The 27648-nt window shown below is 36.3% G+C and overlaps 1 protein-coding gene across 1 annotated transcript in view; it reads right to left on the minus strand.

Moving 5' to 3' along the window:
* The window catches only part of STAM (signal transducing adaptor molecule), a 103238-nt gene that overhangs the window by 38090 nt on the left and 37500 nt on the right, over positions 1–27648 (minus strand). The window contains exons 3-7 of the mRNA XM_045874331.3: positions 23289–23364; positions 23109–23204; positions 21362–21508; positions 3440–3530; positions 922–1114 (exon numbers count right to left, since the gene is read on the minus strand). Of these exons, the coding sequence (XP_045730287.1) occupies positions 922–1114; positions 3440–3530; positions 21362–21508; positions 23109–23204; positions 23289–23364 (603 nt within the window). The remainder of the gene's footprint in view (positions 1–921; positions 1115–3439; positions 3531–21361; positions 21509–23108; positions 23205–23288; positions 23365–27648) is intronic.

Here is a 27648-nt window from a genome sequence, read left to right on the forward strand (position 1 = left end):
TAGCAAGCTCTCAATGCACATTTTTTGAATGAATCAATCAATGATCAAGGTTTTGTGCAATTTCCAGCTAAACAGCTCAAACTTTACTTCATTTTCTTTCACTCAAGAAAACAATGTAAGTGTGCTACTATAGGAATAACCTAAATTTTTTTTGAATTTATTTTTTAAAACCACTTGCAAATTTTAGTACTTAATTATCAGCAACAATCATCAGTAACAAATTTTGAGTAAACACAAAACCCAGATGTACTTAGAGGAAACAAACTGAGGGTTGCTGGAGGGTGGGGGAGCGTGGGGGGATAGGATAATTGGGTGATGGACATTAAAGAGGGCACATGATGTAATCAGCACTGGGTATGATATAAGACAGATGAATCACTGAACTCTACCTCTGAAACTAGTAATACGCTATATGTTAATTAATTGAATTTAAAATAAAAACAAGACAAAAAAAAAACAGAGGTACTGAATCACCTCCCATAATAATGTAAATGTATATAATTCCAAGTAAAATGAATTTGACCCATGGATAGGCTATTCTTTGTGAATAAATAAGTTCAATATATTACGCATTTCTAACAAATTCCATAAATACATAGACGTATTTGGCGTATTTTCTAAAATCTTAGCCTTACTAATTTAATAATTTATTTTATTAGATGGAACAAAAAATGAATAAACTAGGCCTCCAAAACAAAATCTTGGAGATAAGAAAAAAAATTAAACCATAAAATAAGAATCCAGACAGTATAATACAAGCAAAGCAATCAAACTGTCACACACAGGAAATATCTACATCAAAATTTTTTCTTATTACCTTTGGTAATGGCATTCAACAGGATTAATATGAAACACAGAAGTAATATGTTATATATTTTCATATGAATGTCAACTTAATATCAATTTGATATTATCCATCACCTGTCATCAAGAACTGTAATTATTTCTCCAGCTTTAAAAGTAAGTTCATTATCTTCAGCAGCTTCAAAGTCATATATAGCACGAACTTTTCGGCCTTCATGCTGGTGGTTAGTTAAGAGATTGGATGTGCTTGGGTACAAAGTAGAAAGGGCGGTTGACTGCTGCCTTTGTTCCTTCAAGGACAGCTCAATAGCTGGAAAAGAATGAGTTAAAAAGACCCAAAATGTTAATATATCCAACAATCCAAAGAAGTACAAAAAGGTATCTGAAGGTAAAATGTATTCTTTTAAATGTGGAGATGGGAACTAGGACATATCTTGACATACTGAATAAAAATAATTTCATCAGTTTTATTCATTCATTCACAACTGAAAGTTTAAAAAATAAACTACAAAAAAATTGAACAGAATAATGACTATTTTTTAAGAGTTTATTTTTTTCTGTAATCTCTAAACCCAACATGAGGCTTGAACTCATACAAGAGTCACATGATCTACCAACTGAGCCAGCCAGGTGCCCTGCACAATGACTATTTTTACTGAATGGATAAAACTTAAATTATTCTGGGGACTAAAAAGTTATAATCTCTTAGATACACTTTTTTTATTTAGCTGCAGATACTTTCTTTCATCTTTTCAATATATTTCTATAGCTTCTGTTCCCCAAATGATAATCAAAATCACTTGGGAAGTCAAGAATCCCAAATCTCAATGAAGACTTACTAAATCAGAGTGTCAGAGGTAGTATCCAAGAACCTGCATTTTATGGCTCCAAAGTTAATTCTTATGTGATCAGTCTAAGAAGTGGAACTTGGAAATAACTACAATGAAGTTTCACCTAACAAATTCCTCCAAAGAGATTTCAAATGTGTCTCTCTCTTTGGGTGTCGGGGGCAGATGGAGAGGGAGAGAGAATCTTAAGCAGGCTCCATGCCCAGCATGGAGCCCAAGGCAGGGCTAGATCTCACAACCCTGGGATCACGACCTGAGCCAAAATCAAGAGTCGGACACTTAACCAACTGAGTCACTCACCCAGGCACCCCTCAAATGTGTTCCTTCTATCGATTCCACTCCTCCCCCAATGCAGACCATCACCATGTGTCACTCAGGCTTTGCAATGTAATCTGAACAGACTGATTACCCTGCTTTCAACTCAAACCATAACCCCCTTCCATCCCTTCCACCTCTGTTCTACGTTGATAAAATACCTAATAGGAAAAAAAAAACTTTAAAATGATCATAAGAAAATACAGGAAAGTACCTTTTAGGATTTGTGGTAGGGAAAAATAAGATATAAAAAAGCAAAAATCATAACAAAAAAGCAAAAATTTTGACATCAAAATTTAAAACTTCTGTTTGATAAAATACACCATTATCAAAGTTAAAGTAAAAGCCAAAAATCAAGAGTAGATATCTATAATAGAAATAACAGGCAAGGGTGCCTGGGTGGCTCAGTCAGTTAAGCAACTCTCTTCAGCTCAGGTCATGATCCCGGAGTCTCAGCATCAAGCCCACATCAGGCTCCCAGCTCCATGGGGAATCTGCTTCTCCCTCTGACCGTCCCCCATCTCGGGCTCTCTCTCTCACTCTCTCAAATAAATAAATAAATACTTAAAAAAAAAAAAAAACAGGCAAAAAGTTTAACATCCAAAATTAAAGACTTTCTATATATCATTATCTTAAAAAAAAACAAAAACTCAATAAAGAGAGAGATAATCAGAACAGCTAATAAACACACAAAAAAGGACCCAGCCTCACTAGTAATCAAGGAAATAAAAGTCAAGATAATTGGGCATTATTTCCAACATATCAGAATCACAAAAATTAAACTCTGACAATACTAAATGTTTTCAGGAGATTAAAAATATTAATAATAACTTTCATATACTGCTAATGGCAAAGGAAATAATAAAACTATTTAGCAAAGTTGAAGATGTACCTCCCCCATGAGCCAAAAATACCAGTTGCAGTCACACAACACACATACGAAAATATTTACAAGAATACTCAATGCAGCCTAATTATAGTTAAAAAAAAAAAAAAAAAAAAAAGACAAACAAAAAACCCCAGAAAACTCAAATATCCATCAGCAGCAGGACAGATGAACTACAGTATATATTTATTAGCACACTGGAATATTGCACAATAGTTAAAACAAGTGAACTTGATTTATATGTTTTATTATGATTAGATCTTAGACATACTGTCACATGAAAAAAACTAAATGGTATATATAATTATTTATGAAAAAAGAATTTGTTGGACACATGAAAGTATTTGGTATTGTTTATGGATATACAGTATAATAAAAATAGTATTACAACATAGACTGAAAAGACATATATGAATAGTAGTTATCACAGAAGAGTATTATTGATACTGTAGAAGGGCACAAAGTAGATTTCACCCTTAAGGGTAAAGCCCTATGTCTTTTACTTTTAAATATCTCAGGAAAATAATATTAAGTAAGGGACCCATTTTCTTCCCACCTTTCCAATACATGGAACTTAAAAACATACCTTTTGCTAAATCTTCTTCTTCTTTTTTGTTAGCCACAGTACCAGGATCTTTGGCAACCAATGCTGGGCTCGCTTTCGCTTGTTCAGCAGCCTAACACAAAAAAAGGGAACACAATATTTGAGGATTGTCCTCAGATTTTCCTACCTCAACTTAATCTAAGAACTTGCAAGGCCCTTCTTATCAATCTACCACAGACCTCTGAGGCAGAAAATAATCCAAACTAGAGCAATCTTCACTTTGAAAGGAGAAGAGTTGGAATTGGAGAAAAAAGACTGAAAGCAACTGGATATTGAGGGCTGACAATCTAATCACACTGTCCTACATTTGTGTAAAGGCAGTAAGCTAAAAGAAGATAGCATGCAAACAAGAGAAGAAAGACTAGAAGAGATTTAAAAATTGTTAGAAAACTCCTGAAACCCATAGCAGCAATGTCCACAATAGCCAAACTGTGGAAAGAGCCAAGATGTCCATCGACAGATGAATGGATAAAGAAGATGTGGTATATATACACAATGGAATATTATGCAGCCATCAAAAGGAATGAGATCTTGCCATTTGCAACGACGTGGATGGAACTGGAGGGTATTATGCTGAGCAAAATAAGTCAAACAGGGGCGCCTGGGTGGCTCAGTTGGTTAAGTGACTGCCTTCGGCTCAGGTCATGATCCTGGAGTCCCGGGATCGAGTCCCGCATCGGGCTCCCTGCTCGGCAGGGAGTCTGCTTCTCCCTCGGATCCTCCCCCCTCTCATGTGCTCTCTTTCTCATTCTCTCTCTCTCAAATAAATAAATAAAATCTTCAAAAATAAAATAATAAGTCTAACAGAAAGACATGTATCATATGACCTCACTGATATGAGGAATTCTTAATCTCAGGAAACAAACTGAAGGTTGCTGGAGTGGGGGGTGGAGTGGGAGGGATGGGGTGACTGGGTGATAGACACTGGGGAGGGTATGTGCTCTGGTAAGCGCTGTGAATTGTGCAAGACTGTTGAATCACGGATCTGTACCTCTCAAACAAATAATGCAATATATGTTAAGAAAAAAAAAAAAAGAAGAAGATAGCAGGAGGGGAAGAATGAAGGGGGGAAAATCGGAGGGGTAGACGAACCATGAGAGACAATGGACTCTGAAAAACAAACTGAGGGTTCTAGAGGGGAGGGGGGTGGGAGGATGGGTTAGCCTGGTGATGGGTATTAAAGAGGGCACGCTCTACATGGAGCACTGGGTGTTATGCACAAACAATGAATCATAGAACACTACATCTAAAACTAATGATGTAATGTATGGGGATTAACATAATAATAAAAAATTAAAAAAAAAAACCTCCTGAAACCCTAAAGGGGTTGAGAAAGGGAAGGAGATATCTAAAAAAACAAATAGTTTTTTGGGGAGCTTGGGTGGCTTATTCGATTAAGCGTCTGCCTTCAGCTCAGGTCATGATCTCAGAGTCCTGGGATCAAGCCCCACATTGGGCTCGCTGCTCAGCAGGGAGTCTGCTTCTCCCTCTCCCTCTTTCTCTGTGTGCTCTCTCCCTCTCTCTCAAATAAATAAATAAATAATAAATAAAATCTTTAAAAACAAAGATTTTTTTTAATTTTAAAGTATCTGTTCAAGTTATATTTTACTGCTTCCTTCCAGATTAAAAGGCAGGATGTTATCTTTAGGAACTGCGATTTATATATAATGATATAATACTCCTAAAATTATACTATTTTGTAAACTAAAATACAAATAGTTAATTCTGACAATATATTCCAGTTACCAGTAACTGCTAGCATACACACAAATACACACACACACACACTTTTATGCCTCTGACACAAATTTGTTTCTACTTATAATGTCTTCCCCTCTGGTTCCTTTTACTCTGTCCACATTTTTCCCTATTAAGTTTTAACTCACCAGTCAGTCAACAGCTAAAATAATCACTTTCTCAATGAAACATTCCTAAATCCCTAAATTAAGCATTCCCTCCTGTGCTCCTCTGACAGGACTTTTAACAAGGTACTATGCTGTGGGTAGTTAAGAATGTAAATTGTGATTAACATAAAGTAATTTAAAAAATGACAATGAGATAAAATTTCACAATTATCCTATTGTCAAAAAGTAAAAAGCTTGGCAACACACTTTTTTGATGATGTTGTAAGATGACAAGGTACAATATATTGTTGGTGGAATGCAGAATGATAAACCCCTATGGAAATAAATTCATCAAAATCTAGCAGAATAAAAAAAAAAAAAGAATGTAAATTGTGGAGCCAGGCAAACATGGGTTAAAATCCTAAATCTACCAGGTTCTAATGTATGACCTGGAGTACATTAACCTCCTTGTGCCTTAAGTCCCTCATCTACAAAATGAAGGTAATAATAGCACCTACATATGGTAGGCTTTTGAGAGGATTAAATTAACATGTAGCTTCCAAACTCAGATAGGATGGGGGTCACCACTGAGGGTTTATTATTTTTTTAAAGATTTTATTTATTTGAGAGACACAGAATGAGAGAGAGCACATGAGAGGGGGGAGGGTCAGAGGGAGAAGAAGACTCCCTGCCGAGTAAGGAGCCCGAAGCGGAACTCAATCCAGAGACTCAGGATCATGACCTGAGCCGAAGGCAGTCGCTTAACCAACTGAGCCACTCAGGCGCCCACCATTGAGGGTTTAAAACAAAAAACTTAACATTGTCTCCTGGGATTTATAATGTACATAGAGGTAATGTAGGTCATACATATGATAATTATTGCATAAAGGACGATGAAAAGTAAATAAACCCTAAACAGTTGCACAGTTTCTACATTTTACATGAAGTAATACAATATTAACTCAAAATAGACTGTGAACAGTTACAAATGTATATTAGAATACCCAAAGCAACCAAGAACAACATAAATGGAATTATAAATAGTATTCAAATTAACACATGTACAGCACATGGAACAGTGCCTTACACATAGTAACAGTCAATAAATCTCAGCTTCTATTAAAATTATCTGCTTATATCTGTCTCCATAACTGTTACATGTTCCCTGAGAGTATATGTGCTTAATATGGATGGACTATAACAATCAAGAAATAATTGTTGAATAAATGAAACGCAAAATATTCAATGTTATAGTAAAATACAGTTCTAGATACATATGTAGTTCTACATATACAGTTCCACATATACATTAGTATTTTATATTGTCAAACAAATGCACAAAGCATTTATTTTTTAGAAAAGTGGATACTAAAAAGCTTTTTGTAGTTCACTAAATGAAACTTTAAGCACTCTCAATTCTGATCCATCTCTAGGTGGAATCTTCTTTAGATACGAATTTTGTGTGTGCGTGTGCGCGTTTTGGGTTTTTTATTTATTTATTATGTTCAATTACCCAACATATAGTACATCATTAGTTTTTGATGCAGTGTTCAACGATTCTTCAGTTGCATATAACATCACACATCTCTGAAAATTAAAGGTATGCTTCCTCAGAACAACCTTTGCAATCAATCACATATGAATTTTTTTTTCAGTTCAGTGGATTTCACAAAATAGACATATTGATCTTTTGTGGTCTGTGAAGGAATTTCTATCAGTCAAGAAGAAAGTGCAGACAATATATTCAAAGTGTGAAAAGGAAGAAACTTAAACCAAGGATACTCTACCAGACAAGATTACCATTCAGAACTGAAGAACTGATAAAGAACTCCCAAATCAACAAAAGCTATAGGAGTTCATCACTACTAAAAGGTTTTCACAAGAAATGTTAGAGGGACTACTTCATGGGGAAAAGAACATAATTAGAAATAAGAAAATATGTGATAGAAAAAAATTTAACTGATAAAAGAAAACATATAGTAAGGGTTGCTGATCAACCACTAATAAAGCTAGTAGGAAGGTTATAAAGCAAGAGTAATAAAGTCAACTACATTTACAATAACTAGTTAATGGATACACAAATAAAAAGACATAAAACATGACATCAGAAACATAAAATGTGGGTGAAGGGAATAAAAATGTAGTGCTTTTAGAATGTGTTTGAACTTAAGCAACTACCACCTTAAAATAATCTGCTATATATACACAGGTTGTTACAGATGAACCTCAGGGTAACCACAAACCAAAATCCTGTAACAGATACACAAAAAATAAAGCAATCCAAACAAAACACTAAAGAAAGTCATCAAATCACAAGGGAAGAGACCAAGAGAAGAAAAAGAAATAGAGAAGAATCACAAAAACAATGAGGAAACAATGAGCAAAATGGCAATAAATACGTACCTATCAACAATTACTGTAAATATAAATGGACTAAACTCTCCAACCATAACACATAGGGTAGATGAATAAAAAAACAAGACCCATCAATCAACTCACTTGAAATCTGAAAGCAGATTCACTGAAAATGAAGGGATAGAAAAAATTTTCCATGCAAATGAAAATGAAAAGAAACCTTGGGTAGCATTAATAATATCACACAAATAGGCTTTAAAACAAAGACTACAACAAGAGACAAAAAAGAACATTACATAATGATGGGATCAATTCAACAAGAAGATAAAACACTTGTAAATATCCATACACCCAACACAGGAGCACCTATATATATATATAATGACTATTAACAGACAAATTAGGGGGAAAAATGACAGCAACACCATAATAATAGGGGGCTTTAAAATACCAATTTACATTAATTGATAGATCATCCAGATAGAAAATTAATAAGGAAACATCAGCTTTAAATGACACTTAGACTAGATGGATGTAATAGATATACACAGAACATTCCATCCCAAAACAGCAGAACACACATCTTCCCAAGTACACATGAAACATTCTCCAGGAGAGATCACATGTTAGGCCACAAAACAAGACACAGTAAATTTAAAAAGAATGAAATATATCAAACATCTTTTCCAACCATATGGTTTGAAACTAGAAATCAGTTACTAGAAAAAAACTATAAGAAACAAATACATGAAAGACTTGACATGTTACTGAACAACCAATGGGTCAACAAAGATATCAAAATGAAAATGAAAATACAATGTTCCAAAATCTATGGGACTCAGCAAAAGCAAAAGCAAGAGGAAAGTTTGTAGTAATACAGGCCTACCTCAAGAAACAAGAAAAATCCCCCAAAAAACAATTCAACTTTACACCTCAAGGAACTACAAAAAGAAGAACAACACCTGAAGCAGTAGAAGGAAGGAAATAATAAAGAGGAGAGCAGAAATCAATGAAGTAGACACTAAAACAACAATAAAAATGATCAATGAAACTAAGAGCTGGTACTTTGAAAAGATTAACAAAATTGATAATTATACAGACTCATAAAGAAAAAAAGAGGACTCAAATAAAATCACAAATGAAAGAAGAGAAGACAAAGTATCATAAGAGACTGCTATAATTATATGCCAACAAACTGGACAACCTAGAAGAAATGGTTAAATTCCTACATTCTTCCAAAACTAAATCAGGAAGAAACAGAAAATCTCGAAAAATGATTACCAGTAATGAAATTGAATCAGTAATCAAAAACTTCCCAACACACAAAAGTCCAAGACTAGGTGATTGTATATCAAACACTTAAAGAATTAACACCTTCTGGGGGCGGAGCAAGACGGTGGTGGAGGAGTAGGAGACCTGGATTTCATCTGGTCTCAGGAATTCAGCTGGTTAAGGATCAAACCATTCTGAACACCTACGAACTCAACAGGAGATCGAAGAAAAGAACACCAACAACTCTCTGAACAGAAAAGCGACCACTTTCTGGAAGGTAGGACGTGTGGAGAAGTGAATCCGAGGCGATATTCGGGAGGATAGACTGTGGGGGAGGGGGCCTCCGAGGGCCACTTCTGGCAAGTGATAGAGCCGGGGAGTACAAAAAGGGAACTTTTAGAAGTCAGCTCCACTGAGGGACGTCGTTCCAGTGGCTAAGTCGGGGGGTGGAACCCTTGTGGGACAGTGTGGTCTCAGGACCCTTGGGGTCACAGAAAGACCGGGGGTGCCTGAGTGCAGCAGAATTCCCAGGTATAGGAGCGGGGAAACCGGCTGAAAAGACGGAGCCGAGGCGCGGGCTCTCAGCTCCGGGTTGCCATAAACCGTGATCCGTGGCACAGTTGGGCCACTGCTCCTCCAGCAGGGACCCAACAAGCGGCAGATCCGGGGAGACTCCCCTTCCTCCCCCGGGAGGAGCGGCGCAGGAGCGCACTGCAAGGATCTGCTGGGTTTGGAGACTGCACACCGAGTGTCGCAATCAAAAATAGGGACGCTAAATGCTAGGATAAATGAGGCAGAAGAGAGAATCACTGATATAGAAGACCAAATGATGGAAAATAAAGAAGCAGAGAAAGAGAGAAACAACTACTGGATCACGAGGGCAGAATTCGAGAGATAAGCGATAACATAAGACAAAACAACATTAGAATAATTGGGATCCGAGAAGAAGAAGAAAGAGAGGGGCAGAAGGTATATTGGAGCAAATTATAGCAGAGAACTTCCCTAATTTGGGGAAAGAAACAGGCATGAAAATCCAGGAAGCACAGAGAACCCCTCTCAAAATCAATAAAAATAGGTCAACAACCCCGACATCTAATAGTAAAACTTACAAGTCTCAGAGACAAAGAGAAAATCCTGAAAGCAGCTTGGGAGAAGAGATATGTAACCTACAATGGTAGAAACATTAGACTGGCAACAGACCTATCCACAGAGACCTGACAGGCCAGAAAGGACTGGCATGATATATTCAGAGCAATAAACGAGAAAAATATGCAGCCAAGAATACTATATCCAGCTAGGCTGTCATTGAAAATTGAAGGAGAGGTAAAAAGCTTCCAGGACAAACAAAAACTAAAGGAATTCGCAAACACAAAACCAGCCCTACAGGAAATCTTGAAAGGGGTCCTCTAAGCAAAGAGAGAGCCTAAAAGCAACATAGACCAGAAAGGAACACAGACAATATACAGTAACAGTCGCCTTACAGGCAATACAATGGCACTAAATTCCTATCTTTCAATAGCTACCTTGAATATAAATGGGCTAAATGCCCCAATCAAAAGACACAGGCTATCAGTTTGGATTAAAAAACAAGACCCATCGATATGCTGTCTGCAAGAGACTCATTTTAGACCCAAAGACATCCCCAGATTGAAAGTGAGGGGGTGGAAAACCATTTACCATGCTAATGGACACCAAAAGAAAGCTAGGGTGGCAATCCTTAGATCAGACAAATTAGATTTTAAACCAAAGACTGTAATAAGAGATGAGGAAAGACACTATATCCTACTTAGAGGGTGTATCCAACAAGATGATCTAACAATTGTAAATATCTATGCCCCTAACATGGGAGCAGCCAATTATATAAGGCAATTAATAACAAAAGCAAAGAAACACATTGACAACAATACAATAATAGTGGGGGACTTTAACACCCCCCTCACTGAAATGGACAGACAGATCATCTAAGAAAAAGATCAACAAGGAAATAAAGACTTTAAATGACACACTGGACCAAATGGACTTCACAGATATATTCAGAACATTCCATTCCAAAGCAACGGAATACACATTCTTCTCTAGTGCCCATGGAACATTCTCCAGAATCAATCACATCCTAGGTTATAAATCAGGTCTCAACCAGTACCAAAAGATTGGGATCATTCCCTGCCTATTCAGACCACAATGCTTTGAAACTAGAACTCAATCACAAGAGGAAAGTCGGAAACAACTCAAAAACAACTCAATCACAAGAGGAAAGTCGGAAACAACTCAAAGACATGGAGCATCCTACTAAAGAATGAATGGGTCAACCAGGAAATGAAAGAAGAGTTTAAAAAATTCATGGTAACAAATGAAAATGAAAACACAACTGTTCAAAATCTTTGGGATGCAACAAAGGCAGTCCTAAGAGGAAAGTATATAGCAATACAAGCCTTTCTCAAGAACCAAGAAAGGTCTCAAATACACAACCTAACCCTACACCTAAAGGAGCTGGAGAAAGAACAGCAAATAAAGCCTAAACCCAGCAGGAGAAGAGAAATCATAAAGATCAGAGCAGAAATCAATGAAATAGAAACTAAAAGAACAGTAGAACAGATCCACGAAACTAGGAGCTGGTTCTTTGAAAGAATTAACAAGATTGATAAACCCCTGGCCAGACTTAACAAAAAGAAAAATGACCCAAATAAATAAAATCATGAATGAAAGAAGAGAGATCACAACACCAAAGAAATACAAACAATTATAAGAACATATTATGAGCAACTCTATGCCAGCAAATTACATAACCTGGAAGAAATGGATGCATTCCTAGAGATGTATGAACTACAAAAACTGAACCAGGAAGAAACAGAAAACCTGAACAGACCTATAGCCACTAAGGAAATTGAAGCAGTCATCAAAAATCTCCCAACAAACAAGAGCCCAGGGCCAGATGGCTTCCCAGGGGAATTCTACCATACATTTTAAGAAAAATTAATACCTATTCTTCTGAAACTGTTCCAAAAAACAGAAATGGAGGGAAAACTTCCAAACTCGTTTTATGAAGCCACCATTACCTTGATCCCAAAACCAGACAAAGACCCCATCAAAAAGGAGAATTACAGACCAATATCCCTGATGAACATGGATGCAAAAATTCTCACCGAAATACTAGCCAATAGGATCCAACAGTACATTAAAAGGATTATTCACCACAACCAAGTGGAATTTATCCTTGGGCTGCAAGGTTGGTTCAATATCTGCAAATCAATCAACGTGATACAATACATTAACAAAAGAAAGAACAAGAACCATAGGATCCTCTCAATAATGCAGAAAAAGCATTTGACAAAGTACAGCATCCTTTCTTGATCTAAACTCTTCAGAGTATAGGGATAGAGGGTATATACATCAATATCATAAAAGCCATCTATGAAAAATCTACAGCAAATATCACTCTCAATGGGGAAAAACTGAGAGCTTTCCCCCTAAGGTCAGGAACACGGCAAGGATGTCCACTATCACCACTGCTATTCAACATAGTATTAGAAGTCCTAGCCGCAGCAATCAGACAACAAAAAGAAATAAAAGGCATTCAAATCGGCAAAGAAGAAATCAAACTCTCACTCTTTGCAGATGGTATGATACTTTACGTGGGAAACCCAAGAGACTCCACCCCAAAACTGCTAGAACTCATACAGGAATTCAGTAAAGTGGCAGGATATAAAATCAATGCACAGAAATCAGTGGCATTCCTATACACCAACAACAAGACAGAACAAAGAGAAATTAAGGAGTCGATCCCATTTACAATTGCACCCAAACCATAAGATACCTAGGAATAAATCTAACCAAAGAGGCAAAGGATCTGTACTCAGAAAACTAGAAAATAGTCATGAAAGAAATTGAGGAAGACACAAAGAAATGGAAAAACATTCCATGCTCATGGATTGGAAGAACAAATAATGTGAAGATGTCAGTGCTACCTAGAGCAATCTACACATTCAATGCAATCCCCACCAAAATACCATCCACTTTTTTCAAATAAATGGAACAAATCATCCTAAAATTTGTATGGAACCAGAAAAGACCCCGAATAGCCAGACGAATGTTGAAAAAGAAAAGCAAAAGGTGGCGGCATCACAATTCTGGACTTCCAGCTCTTATACAAAGCTGTCATCATCAAGACAGTATGGTACTGGCACAAAAATAGACGCATAGATCAATGGAACAGAATAGAGAGCCCAGAAATGGACCCTCAACTCTATGGTCAACTAATCTTCGACAAAGCAGGAAAGAATGTCCAATGGTAAAAAAGACAGTCTCTTCAACAAATGGTGTTGGGAAAATTGGACAGCCACATGCAGAAGAATGATCCTGGACCATTTCCTTACACCACACACAAAAATAGACTCAAAATAGTTGAAAGACCTCAATGTGAGACAGGAGTCCATCCAAATCCTAAAGGAGAACACAGGCAGCAACCTCTTCAACCTCAGCCGCAGCAACTTCTTCCTAGAAACCTTGCCAAAGGCAAGGGAAACAAGGGCAAAAATGAACTATTGGGACTTCATCAAGATAGAAAGCTTTTGCACAGCAAAAGAAACAGTCAACAAAACCAAAAGACAACCGACAGAATGGCGCAAGATATTTGCAAATGACATATCAGATAAAGGGCTAGTATCCAAAATCTACGAAGAACTTATCAAACTCAACACCCAAAGAACAAAGAATCCAATCAAGAAATGGGCAGAAGACATGAACAGACATTTTTCCAAAGAAGACATCCAAATGGCCAACAGACACATGAAAAAGTGCTCCACATCACTCGGCATCAGGGAAATCCAAATCAAAACCTCAATGAGATACCACCTCAGACCAGGCAGAATGGCTAAAATTAACAAGTCAGGAAACGACAGATGTTAGCGGGGATGCGGAGAAAGGGGAACCCTCCTACACTGTTGGTGGGAATGCAAGCTGGTGCAGCCGCTCTGGAAAATAGTATGGAGGTTCCTCAAAAAGTTGAAAATAGAGCTACCATATGACCCAGCAATTGCACTACTGGGTATTTACCCCAAAGATACAAACGTAGGGACCAGAAGTGGTTCGTGCACCCCGATGTTTATAGCAGCAATGTCCACAATAGCCAAACTGTGGAAAGAGCCAAGATGTCCATCGACACATGAATGGATAAAGAAGTTGTGGATAAATATATACAATGGAATATTATGCAGCCATCAGAAGGAATGAGATCTTGCCATTTGCAACGACGTGGATGGAACTGGAGGGTGTTATGCTGAGTGAAATAAGTCAATCAGAGAAAGACATGTATCATGACCTCACTGATATGAGGAATTCTTAATCTCAGGAAACAAACTGAGGGTTGCTGAGTGGGGGGTGGGGTGGGAGGGATGGGGTGGCTGTGTGATAGATACTGGGGAGGGTATGTGCTATGGTGAGCACTGTGAATTCTGCAAGACTGCTGAATCACAGATCTGTACTTCTGAAACAAATAATGCAATACATGTTAAGAAAAAAAAAGAAGATAGCAGGAGGGGAATAACGAAGGGAGGGAAATCAGAGGGGAAGACGAACCATGAGAGAGGATGGACTCTGAAAAACAAACTGAGGGTTCTAGAGGGGAGGGGGGTGGGAGGATGGGTTAGTCTGGTGATGGGTATTAAAGAGGGCACATTCTGCATGGAGCACTGGGTGTTACACACAAACAATGAATCATGGAACACTACATAAAACCTAATGATGTAATGTATGGTGATTAACATAACAATGAAAAAATAAATTAAAAAAGAATTAACACCTTCCTTCAGAAGCCATTCCAAAAAACTGAAGAGGAAGGAATGCTTCCAAACTCATTTTACAAGGCCAACAGTATCCTGATACTAAAACCAAAGACACCGCCCCCCAAAAAAAACGGAAAAAAGAAAAAGAAAAAAATGTATAGACCAATATCCCTGATGAACATGCAAAAATCCTCAACAACATATTAGCAAACCAAATTGAACAGTACATTAAAAGTATCATACACCATGATCAAGTAGGATTTATTCCAGGGATGCAACGATAGTTCAGTATCTGCAACTCAATCAACATGATACACCATATTAAAATAATGTAGGATAATAACCATATGATCATCTCAAGAGAAGCAGAGAAAGCATCTGACAAAATTCAACACTGTTTGAAGATAAAAACTTTCAACAAAGTGGGTAGAGAGGGAACATACCTTAACATAATAAAGGTCATATATGATAAACCTACAGCTAACGTCATACTCAGTGGTGAAAAGCTGAAAACTTTTCCTCTAAGATTAAGAACTATTGCTCAACATATTGTTGGAAGTCCTCGCCACAGCAACTAGGCAAGAAAAACAAAAAAATTGGCTCTCTGCACCTCCCAATTTGACCAAAATTTGCATCTTCTTGTGCAGTGCCAACTGCGTCCCTGAGTCAGGCTGGTGAAGGTTGGAGTAAATAAATTTGGCTGTATTAGGCACCTAGTCACCAGAGCTGCTTCTAACTCTGGCAAAGTGGATAGTGTTGCCATCACTGACCCCTTCGTTGAAATCAATTACATGGTATACATGTTGCAATATGATTCCACCCATGGCAAATTCAATGGCACAGTTATGGCTGAGAACAGGAAACTTGTCATTAATCAAAAGCCCATCTCCATATTCTAGGAGTGAGATCCCACCAACATCAATTGGGGTGATGCTGGTACCGAATATGTTGTGGAGTCCACTGGGGCCTTCACTACTGTGGAGAAGGCTGAGGGCTCAATTGAAGGGTGGAGCCAAGAGGGTCATCATCTCTGTCTCTTCAGCTGATGCCCCCATGTTTGTGATGGGCATGAACGATGAGAAAGATGACAACTCACTCAAGATTATCAACAATACCTCCTGTACCACACCAACTGCTGGCCCCTCTGGCCAAGGTCATCTATAACAACTCTGGCATCACAAAGGGACTCATGATCACAGTCCATGCCATCAGTGCCACCCAGAAGAACATGGATGGCCCTTCTGAGAAGACCATCCCTGCTTCTACTGGTGCTGCCAAGGCTGTGGGCAACATCATCCCTGAACTGAATGGGAAGCTCACTGGCATGGCCTTCTGTGTCCCCATTCCCAGTGTATTGGTCGTGGATCACACCTGCCACCTGGAGAAAGCTACCAGATACGATGACATCAAGATGGTGGTGAAGCAGGAATCAGAGGGCCCCCTCAAGGGCATGCTGGGCTGCATTGAGGACCAGTTGTCTCCTGCCACTTTAACAGTGACACCCACTCTTCCACCTTCAATGATGGGCCCGCACTGCCATCAATGACCACTTTATCAAGCTCATTTCCTGTTATGACAATGAGTTTAGCCACAGAAACTGGGTGGTCAACCTTATGGTCCACATGACCTTCAAGGAGTAAGAACCCCCTGGACAACTGGCCACAGGCAGAGCACAAGATGAAGAAGCCCTCAGATGCTATGGAGTCCTTGCCCCAGCTCATCTCCCAACACATTGAGAATCTCCCAACCTCAACAAGGTTTTCATCCCAGACACCATGAAGAAGAGAAGGGGCTTAGGGAGCCCTATCTTGTCATGTACCATCAATAACATACACTGTAGCAAGGCAAAAAAGAAAGAAAGACAAGAAAAGGACATCCAAATCATAAAGGAAGTAAAACTGTCACTATTTGCAGATGACATGGTAGTATATATATAGAAAACCCTAAAGACTCATCTGAAAATCTATCAGAACTAATACATTAATCCAGTAAAATTGCAGAACACAAAATCAATATACAGAAATCTGTTGCATTTCTATACACTAATGACAAACTATCGGAAAGAGAAATTAAGAACACAATCCCATTTCCAATCCCAACAAAATGCATAAAATGCCTAGGAATAAATTTCACCAAGAAGGTGAAGAAAGACCTGTACCCTGAAAACTATAAGATAGTGATGAAAACAATTGAAGATGATACAAATAAATGTAAAGATATGCCAATCTCATGAACTGGAAGAATTAATATTGCTAAGATGTCCATACTACCCAAAGCACCTACAGATTCAATGCAATCCATATCAAAATCATAATGGTATTTTTCACAGAACTAGAAAAAACAGTTCTAAAATTTATAAGGAACCACAAAAGATGCCGAATAGACAAAGCAGTCTTGAGTAAGAAAAATAAAGCTCGAATATCACACTCCTGGATTTCAAAATATACTATAAAGTTATAATATAATCAAAACAGTATGGTACTGGCACAAAAAGAGAAACACAGATCAGTAGAACATAAAAGACAACCCAGAAATAACACTTATGTGGTCAATTAATCTATGACAAATGAAGGCAAGAATATACAATAGGAAAATGAGTTTCTTCAATAAATAGTGTTGAGAAAACTGGACAGCTACATGCAAAAGAATGAAACTGGACTACTTTCTTAAACCATATACCAAAAATAAACTGGATTAAATGTGGGGCGCGTGGGTGGCTCAGTCGGTTAAGCGTCTGCCTTTGGCTCAGGTCATGATCCCAGGGTCCTGGAATCAAGCCCCACATCGGGCTCCCTGCTCAGCGGGAAGCCTGCTTTTCCCTCTCCCACTCCCCCTGCTTGTGTTCCCTCTCTCGCTGTGTCTCTTTCTGTCAAATAAATAAAATCTTCAAAAATACAATAAAATAAAGACTTAAATGTAAGCCCGAAACCATACAACTCCTAGAAGAAAACATAGGCAGTAAGCTCTCTGACATCAGTCTTATCAATATTTTTTTGGATCTATCTCCTCAGGCAAGGACAACAAAAGCAAAAATAGACAAATGGGACTACATCAAACTAAGAAGCTTTTGCACAGCAAAGGGAAACATCAACAAAACAAAATGGCAACCTACTGAATGGGAAAAAATATTCATAAATGATATATCCGATAACAGGTTAACATCCAAAACATACTAAAAAGCTCATATAACTCAGTATTATAAAAATAAGTAATATAATCTAAAAATAGAAAGAGGACCTAAATAGACATTTCCCCAAAGACGATATTCAGGTGACCAACAGGTACATGAAAAGATATTCACTAACAATCAGGGAAATGCAAATCAGGACCATAATGAGATATTTACTTCACATGTGACAGAATGGCTAGTATCAAAAAAAAAAATTACAAGTGTTGGCAAGGATGTGGAGGAAAAGGAACTCTTGCATTGTTGGTGGGAGTGTAAACCGGTACAGACACTATTGCAGGTTCCTCCTCAATAAATTAAAAATAGAACTATCATAAAATTCAGCCAATTCTGGTTTTTATCTGAAAAATAGGTTTTTAACCAAAGGACAAAAAAAACACTAATCCCAAAAAGACATCTGCACCCCTGTGTTCACTGCAGTACAAGAGCCAAGACTAGAAACAACCTAAATGTCCATCAATAGATGAATGGATAAAGAAGATGTGGTATACATGTTCGCACGCACAGACACACACAATTACTCAGCCATAATAGAAGAATAAAATCTTGCCACTTGCGGCAACATGGATGAACTTGGAGGGTATAATGCTAAGTGAAATAAGTCAAACAGAGAAAAACACATGGTATGATTTCACTTTTACGTGGAATCTAAAAAACAAAACAGAAACAGACTCAGATACGGAAAAGAAACCTATGACTGCCAAACAGTAGGGAGGTGAAGGGGATGGACAAAACAGGTGAGGGGGACTAAGAGATACAATCTTCCAGTTATAAAATAAGTAAGATGAGGGAGGGGGATATAATATACAGCACAGAGAATCAATAATATTTTAACAACTCTGTAAAGATGGTAACTAGACTTATTAAAGTGACCATTTCATAATGTATATAAACACTGATTTGAATCATTATGTTGTACACCTAAAACTAACAAAATATTTTGTCAAATATTCTTCAATAAAAAAAAGAGAGAAGGAAGTACAGAAATAACCTACATTAAGTCCTATATTCCTGAAATGCACACTTTTCAAAATTCCTTCCTATCATCAGGTTCTAATTGTAGCAAAGATACCTATGTTATTAATCAATCAAATATAGCCACAGTGCTAGCATTACTTTTATCTCTATGTCAAAAGTTAGTGCTACAAGAACTGCAGCAGAATGAGTTAGTTGACTGAAGTATGACTTTTCTTAATATTTTTCTATTACTTTGTTCTGTACTTGGGATGAAAAATTATACTTTAAAAATTCCTTATATTTTCAGAGGCTTTTGTTAAGTATGATGACAAAGATCTGGTCCGATTAAAATGTAATAATGATTAAGCGACTGAGCTTAAAATCTAGAGGGACTTGTGTAGATGATCCTACATGATACATTTTTCATTAAATACAAAGTTCTTCACAAACATGGTTTTCAATAAGCTATCAGACACCATTATTTAAAAAAAAAATCACCATTCTACCTCATCATACTTTATATGCATTTTATGTATTTCTTGTGGCTGAAGATAGTAACTACAACAAAATTAGCTTTCATATATTTTATAACATCCGGCCAAAAAAAAAGAAAAGTAACTCTTATCTTTACTATTGCTGATGTATGTCCTGAACCTCTTGAACAGGAGAGTAACCTAACTTCTTTCTGTACCAGTCAATAAATAAATGCTCTTGCCAGTGTTCACTCCACTTCTTGTCCTTTGAAGCCTAGTCTGAACATACACATATCCACTAACCTCTATATCAAACGGAAGGCAGGATCGTGTAGTGGAAAGAACACTGGACTGAGAGTCAGGAGGCCTGCGTTCTAGTTCCAACTCTGTCAACTATGAGCTGTGGACCTGGGGAAGTCACTTAACCATTCTGGGTCTCAGTTTCCTCATCTGTAAAATGAGGGGATTAGATTAGAGAATCCCTAAAGTTGTTCACGCAAACTATCTAAGATTCTAGGTTAACCAAACAAAGCTACATTATCACACAGATCATTAGTTCTTCTTCCTTCTCTAATTGGAACAAGTCCCTTTGTGGACTGAAAAGCAGTAAAGCTGTACTCAAGAGCAGTGCTTCCCAAACTTTAATGTGCACATGGAATCATCTGGGAATCTTGCTGAAATAGAGATAATGAATCCATAGGTCTGAGTGGCACCTGAGATGCTGCATTTCTAACAAGCTTCCATGTGATGATGATGATGGTCAACAAAATACATTTTAAGTAACAAGCTCTAGAATAGCTTCTCAGGGCATAGAAACTGCAATCTCACTAATCATCTATACTTTTTGGTTTTCTATAGTGAGACTACCCTTTTATAAGTAAACATTGTCTCTCTTGTCAAGGAACTTACAAGATATCTTGGATTTTTCTGCATAAAATTATTCCTTAATTATACAGATTTTAGAAAATATTCTGAGTAGTAAAAGCCAGCTATGAATTATGAATAAATACTTCTTAAAGACATATTTTATCATTGTAAAACCATTCATAAGCCAAATTTTTTCAAGTAAGAAGAAAAATATCCTTTCCTTCCTTCATTTCCCAAACATATTTCTGGATCTTGACATCTCAAGAATATTCAGATAAACTAAAAGAGTGCTTTGGGTAGAAATCTAGGTAAGTCTGCATGAATCACTTCATGATTCTCTGAAATGGTCAAAACCCCGAACTTGAGCCCTCCATAGCTTGAGAGTTTTCTGTGCATGCTTTCACACCACTTGTTCCATTCTACCCCAATCCATGCAGTAGGGAAAGGCAGTATAATAAATTACCACACATTTTAAGCGTCCTAGATTAGCTGGTGATCCCAAAGGATGGTTACCCAGAATAGGGAAAATAAAATAAAATAAAAGAGATACCCTTCAATTTTTTCTTGATGACATAGAGATTGATCCCAATACATAAATTGGGAGAGGGAGGGGCAGAAAGGAAATTTAAGCCTTTCACTCAATCGTATTTATGTACTGGTCGGCTCTTATTAAGAGAAAAGATGCTTTGTGTGCTTCTCTCCTTATTGACTCCCTTATCTCTGTCTCATTTTTAATACAAGTAGTCATAAATTTCATAATCAAAAGAACCTCTAAACTCATCCTTAAATTTCAAGGATATCCTGATTTTTAAGCTGTCATTCTCTGTAGATAAAATTAAAGCACTAAGAGTATTTAAGAAGACTGTCAGTACTACCTGATATCATAAAGCAATTCTGACTATATTATTAAAAACTCCATAAAAAATTTTTAAATTGCAAAATGCTAATCTAATTTATTTACAAGGAAGGAGAAACAGTGAGAAAGTGGAAGTTGGAACACATTAATATTCCCCTGTATTTTTCTGGCACCACTGAATGCAAGATTATTAACAAAAATTCCTTTGGAGAAGTAAAAACTACCTGGGTTTGGAGGAAAAAAGAAAAATTCATATAAATGTGGCTACTTTAGAGAAACAAACTGTAGCACACAATGCAACTTTACAAAATACCTGAGAGCCAACAGCTGGAAATGTAACTCCTTGTTCCTTAAGGTTCTTAATCATTGCTGATATTAGACTAAGCTGTGGATCATTCTTAAATTCATCTGTCCATTCAACCATAAGAGCCTTTAATTTTTCACAGACTTTAGGATGACCCTGAAAATAGAGAAAATTTTAATAAAAAAGTACTAATTTCCTGGCTAATGATATAACACAGATATGTTTAATATAGAAATTATAAAGTGCTATAGACATTTTTTTGAATCACAAATAACCCCTAGCTATAGATGATACATAAGAAAACAGAGTTGGTTACTAGAAATAATCAAATTTTTTTCACACTATGAAAAAACAATAGATGATACCAACATACATACCTCATACCAATTAAAACAGATTAAGTATGTAATAACTTATTTTGGAGGTCAGAGAGATGGAAATTTTCAGAGTACTTTGCAACTAAGTGAGCTTTCTACATCAGGAAGACACAGAAAAGTACTCTGTTTTGTGTTGGTTATTTGCAGACCAATAAAAAATAAGTTGGAAAAGAGAAAATAAATGATACAATTCCTTTATTCCTAATCTCTGACTTTTAAAAATATGCTTGACTGTGTATTTTTTCCAAGTTGTTTAATTATCCGAGGCCTGGTTTGAGGCCCACTGTATGTCAATATTTCTAAAAACTTCATTTCTTCAAAATAACATCCCCCCCTCAAGTATAAAAATCACTCTGTTCACTGTAAAACATTTGGAAAATGAAGAAGTCCTTTCTCTTATGTGTAGCTGTTTGCTTTTCAAAACAGTTGTTTGTGCTACTAAATACAAGTTTGAATATCTCATTTTCAACTAAATTATAGAAAACATTATACTAAAATCTCTTCATAAACAGTCATACATTTGATGGACATTCAGGACATTAAAAGAATGATTATTAACTAGTAGAAAATACCTAAATGTAACTGAATAGCGCAAAACAGGAAAAGAACCATAATCATGCTTGACAAGGAAATACAGAAATTCTGTAAATTATGTAAATTATCTCATTTCTGTACTGTTTCCTACTAAAACCTGGAAATAATCATTTTCCCAAAAAACATGAGGCATTTTCCCTTTTAACATCTTAAAATTTTTCTTGATTATATGAAGATATAATCCTCCCAAGAGTCAGAAATAATTACCTGTAGAATGCACAAATTTTTACTGGGAAAACTCATACATTACTTAGTAACTTCATTTTTTTTTAATTCCTTGAATTGCATAAATTGTATTCTTTATTCTACATTCAGTTAAATAAAAAGCATAGCATTAAAATCCTGCCATGGTCAGGTAGTGGCCTTACTCATGTCACAATGAAAACAGGGTCATATTTTGGCAGTATTTCTGTTCTACATTGGGAAAATACCTCAGTGGCTACACAAACGGTTACAAAAACTGTGCCTATAACAGACTGGTATTAATTAACCAGATGGAGAAATACATGTATTTTCTTATTAGATGAAAGGAATGATCAAGAAAACAGGTTAAATATACTCTAACCTGGCTTAAAAAAAAAAAAAAATTCTCCAAGTATATAAATTTATAGTCTCTTCAGCAAAACATTTACTTTACTTACATACTGGATAGACAGAGCCTAGGAAGGATTATAAAAAAAAGCAAAGCACAAACCAGTCCTTTGTGATTTAAAATGTGAAAAACTGAACATTAAAATACACAAAGAAGACTGTGTTAATTCATTTCTGGAAATAACGTTCCTTACCTTGTTTAGTACGTTGCTCACCTCACTAGCAAAATCTCTTGAACATACTTCTAAATGAAAAATTTTGCCACAGTTTGATACACATGCTCCTAGAAGCTAAAAGTATAAAATCACAAGTTAAAATAAGGGCTCAATTTTAGCAGATAGTTTTGTGGTAAAACTTAAAATGAAATCACTTACAGTCAGAGCTTGCATAGCAACATGAGGATCTTTATGGTTCACCCTCCTCATAATAGACCGAAGACAATCTTTAGGTCTAAAAAATGAGAAATGTAACAATCAATTAATAGTATATCCAGGCTTTTCCCCCCTTAACTATAATAGGCAATAGACTACTATACAAAAGGTAGACTACGGTAGTTTAATTTTTATTAATGACACAAATGAACAGTACACTAACAAGTTCCTTTAAATTTTTCAAATAAAATTAACAGGCTCTCTTCCTTAGCAATCATAGATTAGGCATTTCACACTAATCCTGGATGAAAAAAAGTTCTGAAAATGAAATGACAGACCAAAATTTCCACTTCCAGTCATGATGGAATAATTGGAACTAGACTTATACTCTTGCTATAAACAATGAGAAAACTGGAAAAATATATTTGAAGTATACACTCAGGTCACTGTTTGGGACATTAGGCCACAGGCAGTGCTGAATAATCTCTAAGAAGGAATATAATTAGATAAGCCAGACATTTGCCTCAACTTTCCACTCAGAGGCACTTTCCAGACTACCGGTACAGACTTTCTGCCTAAAGGCAGTTTCTGGATCCTGGTGCAGAGATGGTGATCCCAAGAAGAGAATAGTAATCTCACTGAGTTGAAGGGAAAGAAATCAGAATGCAGGGAGGCTGAGGAAGCTAGAATTTGCAAGACAGAGTAGAAGGAGCTATATGAAGAAATAGTCCTGGATACTTGCAAAGGAGTCCACTTAGGTCTACTGTGGAAAGAACCACACATGCATAGATTAAAACCTCCTAAAGCTGAGCAAAAAGTGACTGCGAGCTGTATGCTAAAGAGTTCCCAAAGCTCACAGAGTTGTCAGAGTTTGTATCAAAATGGAAAGTCCTTGTTAAATATATAGAGCATCCTGTGGATACACAAGAGTTTAGGACTTGGTATTGGGACTGAACTATCGAAAAGACTACTCTAAATCCATCCTATAACTACCTAAAAACAAGCCACAGAAGGATAAAGTTGATCCAAATGTAACATATGTTCAGAGAGAATAAAGTCTAATACTCTTTAACAACAACAAAACCTGGTACTTGATATAAAATTCATGACACTAAACATTCAGTCAAAAATTATTAGATATGATACAACACACAACTAGGAGAAAATTCAGTCAACTGAAAATGAAGAAATGAGAGATAATGGAATTAGCATTCAAAGACTCTGTATAAGCTAATCTAAGTATACTCAAGGATGTACAACAAATCATCAACATAATGAGGAAAGAAATGGTGTAAAAAGGATAAAGCTTAAAAAAAGAAAATACTTCTGGAAATGAAAAATGTTTTTAAAAAGAATTAATCAGATAAGAATAAAAGATCAGTAAACTTGAAGACATGCTTGAAGTACATGAATTTAAGTACAGAGGAAAAAAAGACCAAAAAAATTTTAATATAGAACCACCACTAAATACATTTTTAAAAGAGAAATGGAAATTTTAAAAAATCACAAAAAATATTCAATTGATATATAAGACAATAAACAAAAGTTCAACAGAAGAAACATATCATCTAGAAAAATGGCAAGTTTTAACATTTTAATCCAACCATATCAACAGTTATATTAAATGAAAATGGTCCAAACACATCAAGTAAGAAAGATTGCTAGACTGGGTTAAAAAAACAGGACTGGGGGTGCCTGGGTGGCTCAGTCATTTAAAAGTCTGCCTTTGGCTCAGGTCACGATCCCGGGATCCTGGGCGCTTCTTGCTCAGCGGGGAGTCAGCTTCTCTCTATCCCTCTGTGTGTGCGCGCTCTCTCTCTCTAGCTCTCTCTCTCAAATAAAATCTTTATTAAAAATAAAAAAAGCAGAACCTACCTAAATGCTCCCTACAAGAAACTGTTTAAATATAAAGACATATGTAACTTAAAAGTGAAAGAATGGAGGAAAGAAAGAGATACTAAGCAAACATAAACCACAAGAAAGCTGGGGTAGCTATATTAGTATCAGGCAAACTGCACTTCAAAACAAGCCACATTACCAGGGATATAGAATAAAATTACAAAATGATAAAGGGATCAATTCTCCAAGGAGACATAATAGACCAAGATGTATAAGTCTTATCTAAAAACAAAGCTTCAAAATACATGAAGCAAAAACTAGTAAAACTGAAGAGAGACAAATCCACAATTTAGTTGGAGACTTCATTCCTTTGTTAGAAATTGATAAAACAATTAAACAGAAAAATAGGTTTGGGAACACTCTACTCTACCATAGCAGAATATATATCATTTCCAGTACATACAGATTATTTACCAAGACCATATGTTGAACCATTAAAAAAACTTAATTTTTTAAAAAACTGAAATGATACATGCTATGTTGTTAGACCATGATAAAATTATACTATAAATGAGTAATATGAAGAAAACTGGAAAGTCTCCAAGTTCTAAATAACCACAGTTGGTCATAATACATTATCCTTTTTAAAGATTATTTGGCTTGATTACAGTATAATTAAGGATTTCTGTACCTTTGTACGTAACCAGTCTATGGTTTTCCATTCTTTATTTTTGTTATTGACCTATTGCAGGCCTCATAAAGTGAGTTCCAACAAAGAAAATTCTGAGCCCAGATGGCTTCACTAGTGAATTGTACCAAACAAGTACCATTATGCTAAATATACAAATTTTTTGTAGATGTCCTTTAACAGGTTGAGGAAATTACCTTTAGTTCTTAAATTAATGAAAGATTTTGTTACAAATGTATACTGAATTTTTTCAAAGGAACTTTCCACATTTATTGAGATGATTCTATGGGGTTTTTTCTTTAGTCTGATGAGATGGTGAATTACACTGATTTTTTTTTTAAGATTTTTTTTTTTATTTATTTATTTGACAGAGAGAGACACAGTGAGAGAGGGAACACAAGCAGGGGGCGAGGGAGAGGGAGAAGCAGACTCCCCGCTGAGCAGGGAGCCCGATGCAGGGCTCGATCCCAGGACCCTGGGATCATGACCTGAGCCGAAGGCAGCGGCTTAACCGACTGAGCCACCCAGGTGCCCCTACACTGATTTATTTTCAAGTGGTGAACCAAGCTTGTCATGCCTGGGATAAATTCCACTTGACTTTTCTTTAAAGAACCAGCTCTACTTTTGAACTTTCTCTACTGTTTTTCTCTTTTCAATTTCATTAATCTCTGCTCTTATTTTCCTTTCTTTTCTTTTGCTTCCTTTAAGTTTGTTCTTCTTGTTTCTTAAGATAAAAACTTAGATCACCGACTTGAGAGATTTCTTCTTCTAATATAAGCATTTAATGATATAAATTTACCTCTATGGATTGCTGTAGCTACATCCTACAAGTGTTGATATATTTCATTTTCACTTTCATTTCACTGAAAATACTTTCCAACTGCTGTTGTGATTTCCTCTTTGACCCATAGGTTATTAGCCCAAAATGGAGATAAAACGTAATCATAAAAAAGTAATTGAAAAGAAAGAAAACTGGAGGAAAAAAAGGAACAGAAATAAAACATAATTGAAAACTACTAGCAAAATGGAAGCTTTAAATCCAACCATATCAATAATTACATTAAATGTAGTCTCAACACTCCAATTGCTAGGCAGAGACTGTCAAATTGGATAAAAAAACAAGAAACAAGTATATGCCAACTATAAACTATCTATAAGAAAATCTATTTTCTAGGGGCGCCTGGGTGGCTCAGTCGTTAAGCAACTGCCTTCGGCTCAGGTCATGATCTCAGGGTCCTGGGATCGAGCCCCGCATCGGGCTCCCTGCTCCGCGGGAAGCCTCTTCTCCCTCTCCCACTCCCCCTGCTTGTGTTCCCTCTCTCGCTGTGTCTCTCTCTCAAATAAAGAAATAGAATCTTTAAAAAAAAAAAAAAAGAAAATCTATTTTCTATAGTTATAGATAGTTTATCTTATAGATAGATAATCTAATAGATTAAAAGAAACAGACAGGAAAAGACATATCAACATTAATCAAAAGAAAGACAAGTGGCTTCAACAATTTCAAACAAGATAAAAAGGGACATTTCATAATAATGAAAGGGTTACTTCTCTAAGGAAAACATTAACAGTTCTAAGTGCATAAGAGAATTTCAAAATATATAAAAGAAACTTGGATAGAAATGAAAGGAAAAACTGACAAATCATCTAGAACTTCAACATACTCCCCTCTCAATAATTTGACAGTATAAGTAAAACAAACAAAAATTATGGATATGGAATAACTAAACACTACCACCTATCTGGACCTACTGAACATTCTACTCACACATGGCAGATAACACAATTTTCAAGTCTATAGAAAATTCACCAAGATAGATCACATTCTAGACTATAAAA

The sequence above is a fragment of the Mirounga angustirostris genome, unplaced genomic scaffold (assembly GCF_029215605.1).
Source record: "Mirounga angustirostris isolate CCGP_5_RB_7025 unplaced genomic scaffold, mMirAng1.0.hap1 SCAF_5, whole genome shotgun sequence".
In the NCBI taxonomy this organism is placed as follows: Eukaryota; Metazoa; Chordata; class Mammalia; order Carnivora; family Phocidae; genus Mirounga; species Mirounga angustirostris.